The following is a 12,563-nucleotide window of genomic DNA, read 5'->3' as shown; positions in this document are numbered from 1 at the left end:
TGTGTGTGTGTGTCGGAGCTGTGTGTGCGTGTGTGTGTGTGTGTCTGAGCTGTGTGTGTGTGTCGGAGCTGCGTGTGTGTGTGTCGGAGCTGTGTGTGTGTCTGAGCTGTGTGTGTGTGTGTCGGAGCTGCGTGTGTGTGTGTCGGAGCTGTGTGTGTGTGTGTCGGAGCTGTGTGTGTGTGTGTGTGTCGGAGCTGCGTGTGTGTGTGTCGGAGCTGTGTGTGTGTGTGTCGGAGCTGTGTGTGTGTGTGTGTGTCGGAGCTGTGTGTGTGTGTCGGAGGTGTGTGTGTGTGTCGGAGGTGTGTGTGTGTGAGAGCTGTGTTTGTGTGTGTCGGAGCTGTGTGTGTGTGTGTGTGTCGGAGCTGTGTGTGTGTGTCGGAGGTGTGTGTGTGTGAGAGCTGTGTTTGTGTGTGGTAGCTCACACACACACACACACTCACACACAGTTATACACACAGAGACACATAAATGAACAATTAAACTGTTAAATTAAAAAACGGGTCTTCTACAGAATTTAAAAACGGCCTTATACAGAATTCAAAACAGTAATTAAAAAAATAAATAAATAATTGTGAAATTAGAAAGAGAAAAAAACGAAGATAAAAAGCTAGTCTGTAGAACTAGAACCATTAAAAAATGTTCTGATACTAAAATGTAATACCATTTGGAAATAAAAAAAAAAATAAACTTATTGTTTAATTTTCGTTTCAATCCGGTTCTGCCTGTCTTGGGTTGATCCAGATCCCGAAGCCGCTGGTCCCTCATTACTGCGAGCTGGTCGGAGCGAACCCGAAGCTGCGGCCCAACCCGGCCCGCTTCCTGCTGAGCTGCCGCGGTCCGGGCGGCTTTATGAGCAACAGCTTTGTGGAGACGAACCTCTTCCTGGAGGAGATCCAGGTAACGGGACGGGGCTGCGGTACCGCCAGCCACCAGCGGGGGGCACTGTCGCTCCACCGAGCAGGAGCAGGAGCAGAATCAGCAGGGTGTTGCATTGTGATGTTGTGCAGACCAGCAATGGAATCGTTATGATTTTAATAATCAAACACACCTGAGCTTGTTAGCTAGACACACTGGGGGCTGATCAAGCTGGTAGCAGTAAAACCTGGACTGGATCACACTGCTGTGCAATAGGAGTCTGATTCCCCTCCCTGGTTCTCTCTCTCTCTCTCTCAGATCAAGGACCCCTCAGAGAAGCAGAAGTTTTTCCAGGAGTTGAGCGAGGATCTCGACTCGTTCCCGGAGGATTTCTGCCGGCACAAGGTCCTGCCGCAGCTCCTCACGGCCTTCGAATTCGGGAACGCCGGCGCGGTCATCCTCACGCCGCTGTTCAAGGTACAAGGCGCCCGGACTCGGGTTCAAAGACATTTCAGAGGGCTGGATTGTGCTATATATTATAAATACATTTCAGAGGGCTGGATCGCATCAATATGAGGGTCTAGTGCTGTATATTATAAAGACATTTCAGAGGGCTGGATCTCATCAATATCAGGGTCTAGTGCTGTATATTATAAAGACATTTCAGAGGGCTGGATCGCATCGATATCAGGGTCTAGTGCTGTATATTATAAAGACATTTCAGAGGGCTGGATCGCATCAATATCAGGGTCTAGTGCTGTATATTATAAAGACATTTCAGAGGGCTGGATCGCATCGATATCAGGGTCTAGTGCTGTATATTATAAAGACATTTCAGAGGGCTGGATCGCATCAATATCAGGGTCTAGCGCTGTATATTATAAAGACATTTCAGAGGGCTGGATCGCATCAATATCAGGGTCTAGTGCTGTATATTATAAAGACATTTCAGAGGGCTGGATCGCATCAATATCAGGGTCTAGTGCTGTATATTATAAAGACATTTATTTTTTCTCCTCTCCTCACCTCTCTCCTCTCCTCTCCCCCCCTCTCCTCTCCCCCCCCTCCCCTCCCCTCCCTCCTCTCCTCCCCTCTCTCCTCTCCTCCCCTCTCTCCCGTGCTGCAGGTGGGTAAGTTCCTCAGTGTGGAGGAGTACCAGCAGAAGATCATTCCTGTCATTGTGAAGATGTTCTCGTCTCCGGACCGGGCCATGAGGATCCGGCTGCTGCAGCAGGTGAGGGGGGTGAGGGGGTGAGAGGGGGGGGGTGAGTCGTTCACTAACCTGCGTGGGCTGTTCATTTGTTTGCTTTGTTATAAACAATTACAAAAAATACAAGACTTGGTTTTCGGATTTAACAGTGTGATCCAGTCCTGGTTTCACTGGGAGTTTAATAATCAGACACACCTGAGCTTGTTAGGTAGACACACTGGGGGCTGATCAAGCTGGTAGCAGTAAAACCTGGACTGGATCACACTGCTGTGCGATAGGAGTCTGATTCCCAGCCCTGGTTAATCAATCAATCTCTCTCTCCCCCTCTCTTCTCCCCTCCTCTCCTCTCTCCTCTCTCAGATGGAGCAGTTCATCCAGTATCTGAACGAGTCAGCTGTAAACTCGCAGGTCTTCCCCCATGTGGTGCACGGCTTCCTGGACTCCAATCCAGCCATCCGGGAGCAGACAGTCAAGGTAGGAGGACTGAGACGGACGGGCACAGAGAGACCGAGACGGACGGGCACAGAGAGACCGAGACGGACGGGCACAGAGAGAGCGAGACGGACGGGCACAGAGAGACCGAGACGGACGGGCACAGAGAGAGCGAGACGGACGGGCACAGAGAGAGCGAGACGGACGAGCACAGAGAGACCGAGACGGACGAGCACAGAGAGACCGAGACGGACGGGCACAGAGAGACCGAGACGGACGAGCACAGAGAGACCGAGACGGACGAGCACAGAGAGAGCGAGACGGACGGGCACAGAGAGACCGAGACCGAGACGGACACAGAGAGACCGACGGACATACAGATACAGACATAGACACACAGAGACTGTCAATTATGTGTGTTTATGAATTATTAATCAGGAATGGAAAGAAGACTATTTGAAATGTCTGCCTCCATCTCTCTCTCCCCCCTCCCCCCTCCTCCCCCTCCCCTCCTCTCCTCCTCCTCCTCTCCCCCAGTCCATGCTGCTCCTGGCCCCCAAGCTGAACGAGCACAACCTCAACGTGGAGCTGATGAAGCACTTCGCCCGGCTGCAAGCCAAGGATGAGCAGGGTCCAATCCGGTGCAACACCACGGTGTGCCTGGGCAAGATCGCCCCCTACCTCAACGCAGGGGTAACTACACCTACTGCTCTCTGTGTGTGTCTGTGTCTCTCTCTCTCTCTGTGTCTCTCTCCTCTGTCTCTCACACTGTCTGTCTCAATCTCTGTCTCTTTCTGGTCTTTGTCCCTTTTCTCTGTCTCTCTCTCTCTCTGTCTGTCTCATTCTTTACTTTTTAGATAGATTTGTCTTACTCCTTTTTTTTTTTTAAACTTTTTGAAGGCCATAGACGTAAACGAGCACGCCGGGATGTATTCTAATAAACGCTAACAAAATAAGCATGGAATATTCACAGGTTGATCGCTGCTGCGGAAGTTTCCTGTTTTGTGGATTTTGAACGTAAAGCTGAGGGAACACAGAGCTGCTTGGTGGGACTGTGTTTCAGGAGGCTGGGAGGGAGACTTGGGGGGGGTTTGATACAGCGACCTCAAACTAGGTCTCCTGGAACCAGGTTTTGAAGCAGCTGTTCCTGAAACCCTGGCTTCATGTTCCCTCAGCTTTACACTCAAAATCTACAAAACAGGGAACTTCCGCAGCAGCTGTCAACCTGTGAATATTCCATGCTTATTTTGTTAGCGGTTATTAGAGTACACGCTGGCGTGATCGTGAATTTCCATGGACTTTAATGTGTTTTTAAAATGAAAGAGAGAAAAAACGATCTGTGTGTCCGTCCCCCGTCCCCCGTCCCCCGTCTCTCTCTCTCTCTCTCAGACTCGGCAGCGGGTGTTGACCTCCGCGTTCGCCCGCGCCACCAAAGACCCGTTCAGCCCCTCGCGGGCGGCCGGGGTGCTGGGCTTCGCCGCGACGCATCACTACTACTCGCTGAACGAGAGCGCCGGACGCATCCTCCCTGTCCTGAGCACCCTGACCATCGACCCGGACCGGAGCGTCCGAGACCAGGTGAGTCACGCAGGCCAGCGTCTGGGCTCCAGAGCCTTCATCAGTGTGATTATTGAAACTAGAAGAGACCGAGTCAAGCAGACCAGCGTTTGGGCTCCAGTGCCTTCATCAGTGTGATTATTGAAACTAGAAGAGACCGAGTCAAGCAGACCAGCGTTTGGGCTCCAGTGCCTTCATCAGTGTTATTATTGAAACTAGAAGAGACCGAGTCAAGCAGACCAGCGTTTGGGCTCCAGTGCCTTCATCAGTGTGATTATTGAAACTAGAAGAGACCGAGTCAAGCAGACCAGCGTTTGGGCTCCAGTGCCTTCATCAGTGTGATTATTGAAACTAGAAGAGACCGAGTCAAGCAGACCAGCGTTTGGGCTCCAGCGCCTTCATCAGTGTGATTACTGAGACTAGAAGAGACCGAGTCAAGCAGACCAGCGTTTGGGTTCCAGTGCCTTCATCAGTGTTATTATTGAAACTAGAAGAGACCGAGTCAAGCAGACCAGCGTTTGGGCTCCAGTGCCTTCATCAGTGTGATTATTGAAACTAGAAGAGACCGAGTCAAGCAGACCAGCGTTTGGGCTCCAGCGCCTTCATCAGTGTGATTACTGAGACTAGAAGAGACCGAGTCAAGCAGACCAGCGTTTGGGCTCCAGTGCCTTCATCAGTGTGATTATTGAAACTAGAAGAGACCGAGTCAAGCAGACCAGCGTTTGGGCTCCAGCGCCTTCATCAGTGTGATTATTGAAACTAGAAGAGACCGAGTCAAGCAGACCAGCGTTTGGGCTCCAGTGCCTTCATCAGTGTGATTACTGAGACTAGAAGAGACCGAGTCAAGCAGACCAGCGTTTGGGCTCCAGTGCCTTCATCAGTGTGATTATTGAAACTAGAAGAGACCGAGTCAAGCAGACCAGCGTTTGGGCTCCAGTGCCTTCATCAGTGTGATTATTGAAACTAGAAGAGACCGAGTCAAGCAGACCAGCGTTTGGGCTCCAGCGCCTTCATCAGTGTGATTATTGAAACTAGAAGAGACCGAGTCAAGCAGACCAGCGTTTGGGCTCCAGTGCCTTCATCAGTGTGATTATTGAAACTAGAAGAGACCGAGTCAAGCAGACCAGCGTTTGGGCTCCAGCGCCTTCATCAGTGTTATTATTGAAACTAGAAGAGACCGAGTCAAGCAGACCAGCGTTTGGGCTCCAGCGCCTTCATCAGTGTGATTACTGAGACTAGAAGAGACCGAGTCAAGCAGACCAGCGTTTGGGCTCCAGCGCCTTCATCAGTGTGATTACTGAGACTAGAAGAGACCGAGTCAAGCAGACCAGCGTTTGGGCTCCAGTGCCTTCATCAGTGTTATTATTGAAACTAGAAGAAACCGAGTCAAGCAGACCAGCGTTCAGTTTCGATAGAAATGGTTGTATTGCCCTGTGCGTTCATCTCTCCTCTCCTCTCCTCTCCTCCTCTCTGCAGGCGTTTAAAGCTATCAAGAGTTTCCTCAGTAAGCTGGAGATGGTGTCCGAAGATCCCTCCAAACAGGCAGAAATTGGTGAGGGGATAACAGGGGGGTCGGGGGAGCTGAACTGAGAGAACCGGAGAGTGAGAGTCATGAGTGTAGACTGTCTGTGTCTGTCTGTCTATCTATCTGTGTGTCTGTCTGTCTATCTATCTGTGTGTGTATCTATCTGTCTCTGTGACTCTGTCTGTCTGTGAGTCTGTCTCTGTGTGTGTGTGTGTGTGTGTGTGTGTGTGTGTGTGTGTAATGTGTGTGTGTGTTTTGTTTTGTTTCTCAGAGAAGGACGTCCTGTCCTCTGCTTCCTCCCCTGGCGGGGCTGCAGCGAGCTGGGCAGGCTGGGCAGTGACGGGGGTCTCCTCCCTCACCTCCAAACTGATCCGCACCGCCCCGGGGGGGGAGGGAGGCGCCCCGACACCAGCAGAGACCCCAGCGTCCCCCGCAGAGCACACCGACACCAACGCAGGTAGAGAGAATGGGGGGGGGTTCTAATTGTATTAATATAAACCTGGACTGGCTTAAACTGATCTGCAATGGGAGTCATTATTATTATTATTATTATTATTATTATTATTATTATTATTACAATGCTCTCGAGTGAGAAAGCAGTCCTCTATGTTGTGTATCAGCTTATAAGGCTGCAGTAAAACCTGGACTGGCTTTCAGATTGCTTTGCAATGGGAGCCTCAGTCCCATCCCAGAGTTGTGATATTTGACCCGTCTAAACATCGTTTATCTTTCCTCTCCTGTGTGTGAGTTTTCAGGTTCAGAGGTGAGTAAAGCGGACTCCCCACCTCGCCCCGCCCCTGCGGCTCTTGCTGACCAATGGGACGAAGGCAGGGGTGAGGAGGAAGAGGAAGAGGAGGAGCCTGTGAGTGACCGCTGGGAGGAGGAAGATTGGGGCAGTCTGGAGGTCAGGGGTCAATTTTATTTTTTCCTTGTATCTTTTGTGGATCAGTCAGATACGTTAGTATCAGTCTGTTTGTGTTTTTTTTAGATGTAATGACTTTATAATATGTTTCTAAGTGTCTCCCTCTGAGAAACACACACGAGGAGTCCCGTAAGGTCAACTTTTATCTGTTTAATGTATTTGTTTTTGTAACAGGAACCTGACCAATCGAAAGGGCAGCCGGACCAATATGACTGGAACTCCTCTGATTGGTCCGCGGTCCCGTCAATCGCGAAGAAGGCCAATGACAAAGCGGTAAGCCTGCCGTGTGACCTGGATTTTACTGTTTTACCCGCCTCGCACGTTTTTAAATAAGAGGAGGCATGATTTTGTATTTATAGTGTGTGTGTGTGTGTGTGTCTGTGTGTGTGTTTCTAAGTGTTGAGTAGTTGCCTCAAATCATGTTGAGAGAGTTTCATTATCTTGCACATAGTAAAACCACAGCACAGAGAGGTCTGGTAAAGCACAGGGATGCATTGTAAAGCACAGAGAGGTCTGGTAAAGCATAGGGAAGCATTGTAAAGCACAGAGAGGTCTGGTAAAGCATAGGGAAGCATTGTAAAGCACAGAGAGGTCTGGTAAAGCATAGGGAAGCATTGTAAAGCACAGAGAGGTCTGGTAAAGCATAGGGAAGCATTGTAAAGCACAGAGAGGTCTGGTAAAGCATAGGGAAGCATTGTAAAGCACAGAGAGGTCTGGTAAAGCATAGGGAAGCATTGTAAAGCACAGAGAGGTCTGGTAAAGCATAGGGAAGCATTGTAAAGCACAGAGAGGTCTGGTAAAGCATAGGGAAGCATTGTAAAGCACAGAGAGGTCTGGTAAAGCATAGGGAAGCATTGTAAAGCACAGAGAGGTCTGGTAAAGCATAGGGAAGCATTGCAAAGCACAGAGAGGTCTGGTAAAGCATAGGGAAGCATTGTAAAGCACAGAGAGGTCTGGTAAAGCATAGGGAAGCATTGTAAAGCACAGAGGTGTGGTAAAAACATTACAAACCATGGTAAATGCGTAGTAAAATCATGGGAGGAGAAAAAAATGCAAAAATACCGCAGGAAAGTTTTATAAATATTTTTCATTGGCCTTATTTAAGCAGGTGGGCGGAGCGTCGACGAGGAAGCCGAGCTCTGATTGGAGCGGCTCCGGGTGGGGCGGGGACAGCAGCTGGTCCAGTGGGAAGGAGACAGCGGCCTCGGACCCCCCGCCCGAGGGAACCAAGCTGGCCAGCGAGTACGACTGGGACAGTGCGGGGGGGGGAGGCGTGCAGGAGGACCTCTTTACAGGGCTGTCCCAGAGAGCCAGCGCCCCAAACACGGTGAGGAGAGGGGGGGTGCAGGAGGACCTCTTTACAGGGCTGTCCCAGAGAGCCAGCGCCCCAAACATGGTGAGGAGAGGGGGGGTGCAGGAGGACCTCTTTACAGGGCTGTCCCAGAGAGCCAGCGCCCCAAACACGGTGAGGAGAGGGGGGGTGCAGGAGGGCCTCTTTACAGGGCTGTCCCAGAGAGCCAGCGCCCCAAACACGGTGAGGAGAGGGGGGGTGCAGGAGGACCTCTTTACAGGGCTGTCCCAGAGAGCCAGCGCCCCAAACACGGTGAGGAGAGGGGGGGGTGCAGGAGGACCTCTTTACAGGGCTGTCCCAGAGAGCCAGCGCCCCAAACACGGTGAGGAGAGGGGGGGGGGGTGCAGGAGGACCTCTTTACAGGGCTGTCCCAGAGAGCCAGCACCCCAAACACGGTGAGGAGAGGGGGGGTGCAGAAGGACCTCTTTACAGGGCTGTCCCAGAGAGCCAGCACTCCAAACACGGTGAGGAGAGGGGGGGTGCAGGAGGACCTCTTTACAGGGCTGTCCCAGAGAGCCAGCACTCCAAACACGGTGAGGAGAGGGGGGGTGCAGGAGGACCTCTTTACAGGGCTGTCCCAGAGAGCCAGCGCCCCAAACACGGTGAGGAGAGGGGGGGTGCAGGAGGACCTCTTTACAGGGCTGTCCCAGAGAGCCAGCGCCCCAAACACGGTGAGGAGAGGGGGGGTGCAGGAGGACCTCTTTACAGGGCTGTCCCAGAGAGCCAGCGCCCCAAACACGGTGAGGAGAGGGGGGGGGTGCAGGAGGACCTCTTTACAGGGCTGTCCCAGAGAGCCAGCACCCCAAACACGGTGAGGAGAGGGGGGGGTGCAGGAGGACCTCTTTACAGGGCTGTCCCAGAGAGCCAGCACCCCAAACACGGTGAGGAGAGGGGGGGGGGGGTGCAGGAGGACCTCTTTACAGGGCTGTCCCAGAGAGCCAGCGCCCCAAACACGGTGAGGAGAGGGGGGGGGGTGCAGGAGGACCTCTTTACAGGGCTGTCCCAGAGAGCCAGCACCCCAAACACGGTGAGGAGAGGGGGGGGTGCAGGAGGACCTCTTTACAGGGCTGTCCCAGAGAGCCAGCACCCCAAACACGGTGAGGAGAGGGGGGGGGGGGTGCAGGAGGACCTCTTTACAGGGCTGTCCCAGAGAGCCAGCACCCCAAACACGGTGAGGAGAGGGGGGGTGCAGGAGGACCTCTTTACAGGGCTGTCCCAGAGAGCCAGCGCCCCAAACACGGTGAGGAGAGGGGGGGTTATATCAAAGTTTAAGGAGCTGTTTTTCTTGGCACCTAACCACTTACTTCCTGTGGTGTAGGTCAACTTCACTATCTGGAAATTGATAATGGGGGGGGGGGGTTGGGTTTGATGGCTGTTGATAAACTGCACTGAATTTTGCCAATTTTTGATTTGTATCTCTCTCGCTCTCTCTCCCCCTCTTCCTCTCCGTCTGTCTCTCTCTCCCCCCCCTCTCTCTCTCTCTCTCTCCCTCTCTCTCTCTCTCTCTCTCTCTCTCTCTCCCCCCCTCTCTCCTCTCTCTCTCTCTCTCTCCCCCCTCTCTCCTCTCTCTCTCTCTCTCTCTCTCAGAGGGTTGAGGACTCGTGGGGGGGGGATGCAGGAGGAGACTGGGGGGGAGACGAGAACTGGGAGGCTCTGGACGCAGATCAGGGTCAGTATTATTATTATTATTATTATTATTATTATTATTATTATTATTATTATTATTATTAACACAGTGTGATGTGTATCTGTACAACAGTAACAAACAAAAGAAAGTTGATTTAGAAAACTAAACAAGCATTGCATGTGCGTGCTGCGTGCTGCGTGCTGCGTGCTGCGTGCTGCGTGTGCGTGCTGCGTGTGCGTGTGCGTGTGCGTGCTGCGTGTGCGCGCTGCGTGTGCGTGCGCGTGTGCCTCTGCCTCTCTGTCAGCGTGCTCTCCTGCTTCTCCTCCTCCAGGGCAGAGGAGAGCGGAGCGCTCCAGGAAGAAGCGGGAGGAGAGGAAGAAGGAGCTGGAAGCCAAGCGAGCCGAGCGCAAGGCAGCCAAGGGGCCTCTGAAACTGGGGGCGCGCAAACTGGACTGAACCCCGATCCCACACCCCGGTCCCGGCCCCAGACCAGCGAGCCGCGGCAAAGACATTCCAACCCGCGTTCCCGGACCCTTTCCCATCGCACCGAGTGTTTGAGACGGTCTGCGACGCGGTCGCCGTTCGCTTGGGTCCTTGGTTTTTGTTTTTACAGTAACGGGATTTTTTTTAGACGGTGAACGAATCATTCAAATATTGTTTTTGCTCAGAAGCAAATATAGAACCCCAAACCGAGACTGCTGACTCCTTCAATACAGCATGAGCAGCACTGAAGCAGAGTCACTGATCCTTACACACACACACACACACTGACTGATACACACACAGTGACTCACACACACTGACTGATACACACGCGCTGACATGCACGCACACACACACACACACTCTGACACACACACAGTGACACACACACACTGACATGCACGCACACACACACACACACACGCACACACACAGTGACTCACACACACTGATACACACGCACACTCTGACACACACACACTGACTGATACACACACGCTGACACGCACGCACACACATGCACGCACACACACACACGCTGACATGCACGCACACACACACACGCTGACATGCACACACACACGCTGACATGCACGCACACACACACGCTGACATGCACGCACGCACACACACACACACGCTGACATGCACGCACGCACACACACACACACACGCTGACATGCACGCACACACACACGCTGACATGCACGCACACACACACACTGACATGCACGCACACACACACACACGCTGACATGCACGCACGCACACACACACACGCTGACATGCACGCACACACACGCTGACATGCACACACACACACACACACACGCTGACATGCACACACACACACACGCTGACATGCACGCACACACACACACACACGCTGACATGCACACACACACACACGCTGACATGCACGCACACACACACACGCACGCTGACATGCACGCACACACACGCACGCTGACATGCACGCACACACACACACGCTGACATGCACGCACACACACGCACGCTGACATGCACGCACACACACACACGCTGCTAGGAGACATCGGCACGGCTGATTTTGTTTTTTTCTTTGTTTTAAAAAAAAAAAAAATCACAAACCCAACCCTAGCTGCGGTGTGCGTTCTTTGTTTTGTTTTTTAAACACCAAGATGAATTGCGTTCGTTTTATTATTCGGGAGCCTTAAGTTTTTACAAATTTTTTTTTTTTTTTTTGGTATTGTTTTAACGAGAGAGAGAGAGAGAGAGAGAGAGAGAGAGAGAGAGAGAGAGAGAGAGGATTCCCTGGAGTTTCACTTGATGGATTTTTAGTGTGGAGTTCCCGGTCTGTAAGAGGATGAGGGGATGGAGAAGGAGGGAGGGAGTACCTTCACTGCTCTGACAGATCCATCACACGCCCCCCCCCCACACCCGCGGAGATTCCTGCTGTATATAATCAGTGCAATAATAATAATAAAGTATTTGAGAATCGACTCCATCTGATTACCGTTTTTATTTATTGAAGCTATGGTCTGGTAAAGCATAGGGAAGCATTGTAAAGCACAGAGAGGTGTGGTAAAGCATAGGGAAGCATTGTAAAGCACAGAGAGGTCTGGTAAAGCATAGGGAAGCATTGTAAAGCACAGAGAGGTCTGGTAAAGCATAGGGAAGCATTGTAAAGCACAGAGAGGTCTGGTAAAGCATAGGGAAGCATTGTAAAGCACAGAGAGGTCTGGTAAAGCATAGGGAAGCATTGTAAAGCACAGAGAGGTCTGGTAAAGCATAGGGAAGCATTGTAAAGCACAGAGAGGTGTGGTAAAGCATAGGGAAGCATTGTAAAGCACAGAGAGGTATGGTAAAGCATAGGGAAGCATTGTAAAGCACAGAGAGGTGTGGTAAAGCATAGGGAAGCATTGTAAAGCACAGAGAGGTGTGGTAAAGCATAGGGAAGCATTGTAAAGCACAGTGAGGTCTGGTAAAGCATAGGGAAGCATTGTAAAGCACAGAGAGGTGTGGTAAAGCATAGGGAAGCATTGTAAAGCACAGTGAGGTCTGGTAAAGCATAGGGAAGCATTGTAAAGCACAGTGAGGTCTGGTAAAGCATAGGGAAGCATTGTAAAGCACAGAGAGGTCTGGTAAAGCATAGGGAAGCATTGTAAAGCACAGAGAGGTCTGGTAAAGCATAGGGAAGCATTGTAAAGCACAGTGAGGTCTGGTAAAGCATAGGGAAGCATTGTAAAGCACAGAGAGGTCTGGTAAAGCATAGGGAAGCATTGTAAAGCACAGAGAGGTCTGGTAAAGCATAGGGAAGCATTGTAAAGCACAGAGAGGTCTGGTAAAGCATAGGGAAGCATTGTAAAGCACAGAGAGGTCTGGTAAAGCATAGGGAAGCATTGTAAAGCACAGAGAGGTCTGGTAAAGCATAGGGAAGCATTGTAAAGCACAGAGAGGTCTGGTAAAGCATAGGGAAGCATTGTAAAGCACAGAGAGGTCTGGTAAAGCATAGGGAAGCATTGTAAAGCACAGAGAGGTGTGGTAAAGCATAGGGAAGCATTGTAAAGCACAGAGAGGTCTGGTAAAGCATAGGGAAGCATTGTAAAGCACAGAGAG

The 12,563-nt window shown here is 51.5% G+C and overlaps 1 protein-coding gene across 3 annotated transcripts in view; it reads left to right on the top strand.

Annotated features, from left to right (window-relative positions):
- The window catches only part of LOC117968529 (N-terminal kinase-like protein), a 14,251-nt gene extending 3,905 nt beyond the window's left edge, over positions 1-10,346 (top strand). Inside the window, exons 6-18 of one of the 3 annotated variants that reach the window (XM_059019553.1) lie at positions 742-897; positions 1,174-1,332; positions 1,982-2,089; positions 2,426-2,539; positions 3,035-3,190; positions 3,887-4,075; positions 5,531-5,606; positions 5,851-6,036; positions 6,335-6,483; positions 6,676-6,774; positions 7,607-7,828; positions 9,440-9,521; positions 9,811-10,346. In XM_059019553.1, the coding sequence (XP_058875536.1) occupies positions 742-897; positions 1,174-1,332; positions 1,982-2,089; positions 2,426-2,539; positions 3,035-3,190; positions 3,887-4,075; positions 5,531-5,606; positions 5,851-6,036; positions 6,335-6,483; positions 6,676-6,774; positions 7,607-7,828; positions 9,440-9,521; positions 9,811-9,935 (1,821 nt within the window). In that variant the 3' untranslated portion in view covers positions 9,936-10,346. Of the gene's footprint in view, positions 1-741; positions 898-1,173; positions 1,333-1,981; positions 2,090-2,425; positions 2,540-3,034; positions 3,191-3,886; positions 4,076-5,530; positions 5,607-5,850; positions 6,037-6,334; positions 6,484-6,675; positions 6,775-7,606; positions 8,267-9,439; positions 9,522-9,810 lie in introns of those variants that run through there. The other 2 variants (XM_059019552.1, XM_059019551.1) reach the window with 2 other exon arrangements.
- Positions 10,347-12,563: the final 2,217 nt, after the last annotated feature.

This window comes from Acipenser ruthenus, unplaced genomic scaffold (genome assembly GCF_902713425.1).
Source record: "Acipenser ruthenus unplaced genomic scaffold, fAciRut3.2 maternal haplotype, whole genome shotgun sequence".
NCBI classification, from domain to species: domain Eukaryota; kingdom Metazoa; phylum Chordata; class Actinopteri; order Acipenseriformes; family Acipenseridae; genus Acipenser; species Acipenser ruthenus.
This window is presented reverse-complemented; position numbering and strand designations above follow the sequence as displayed.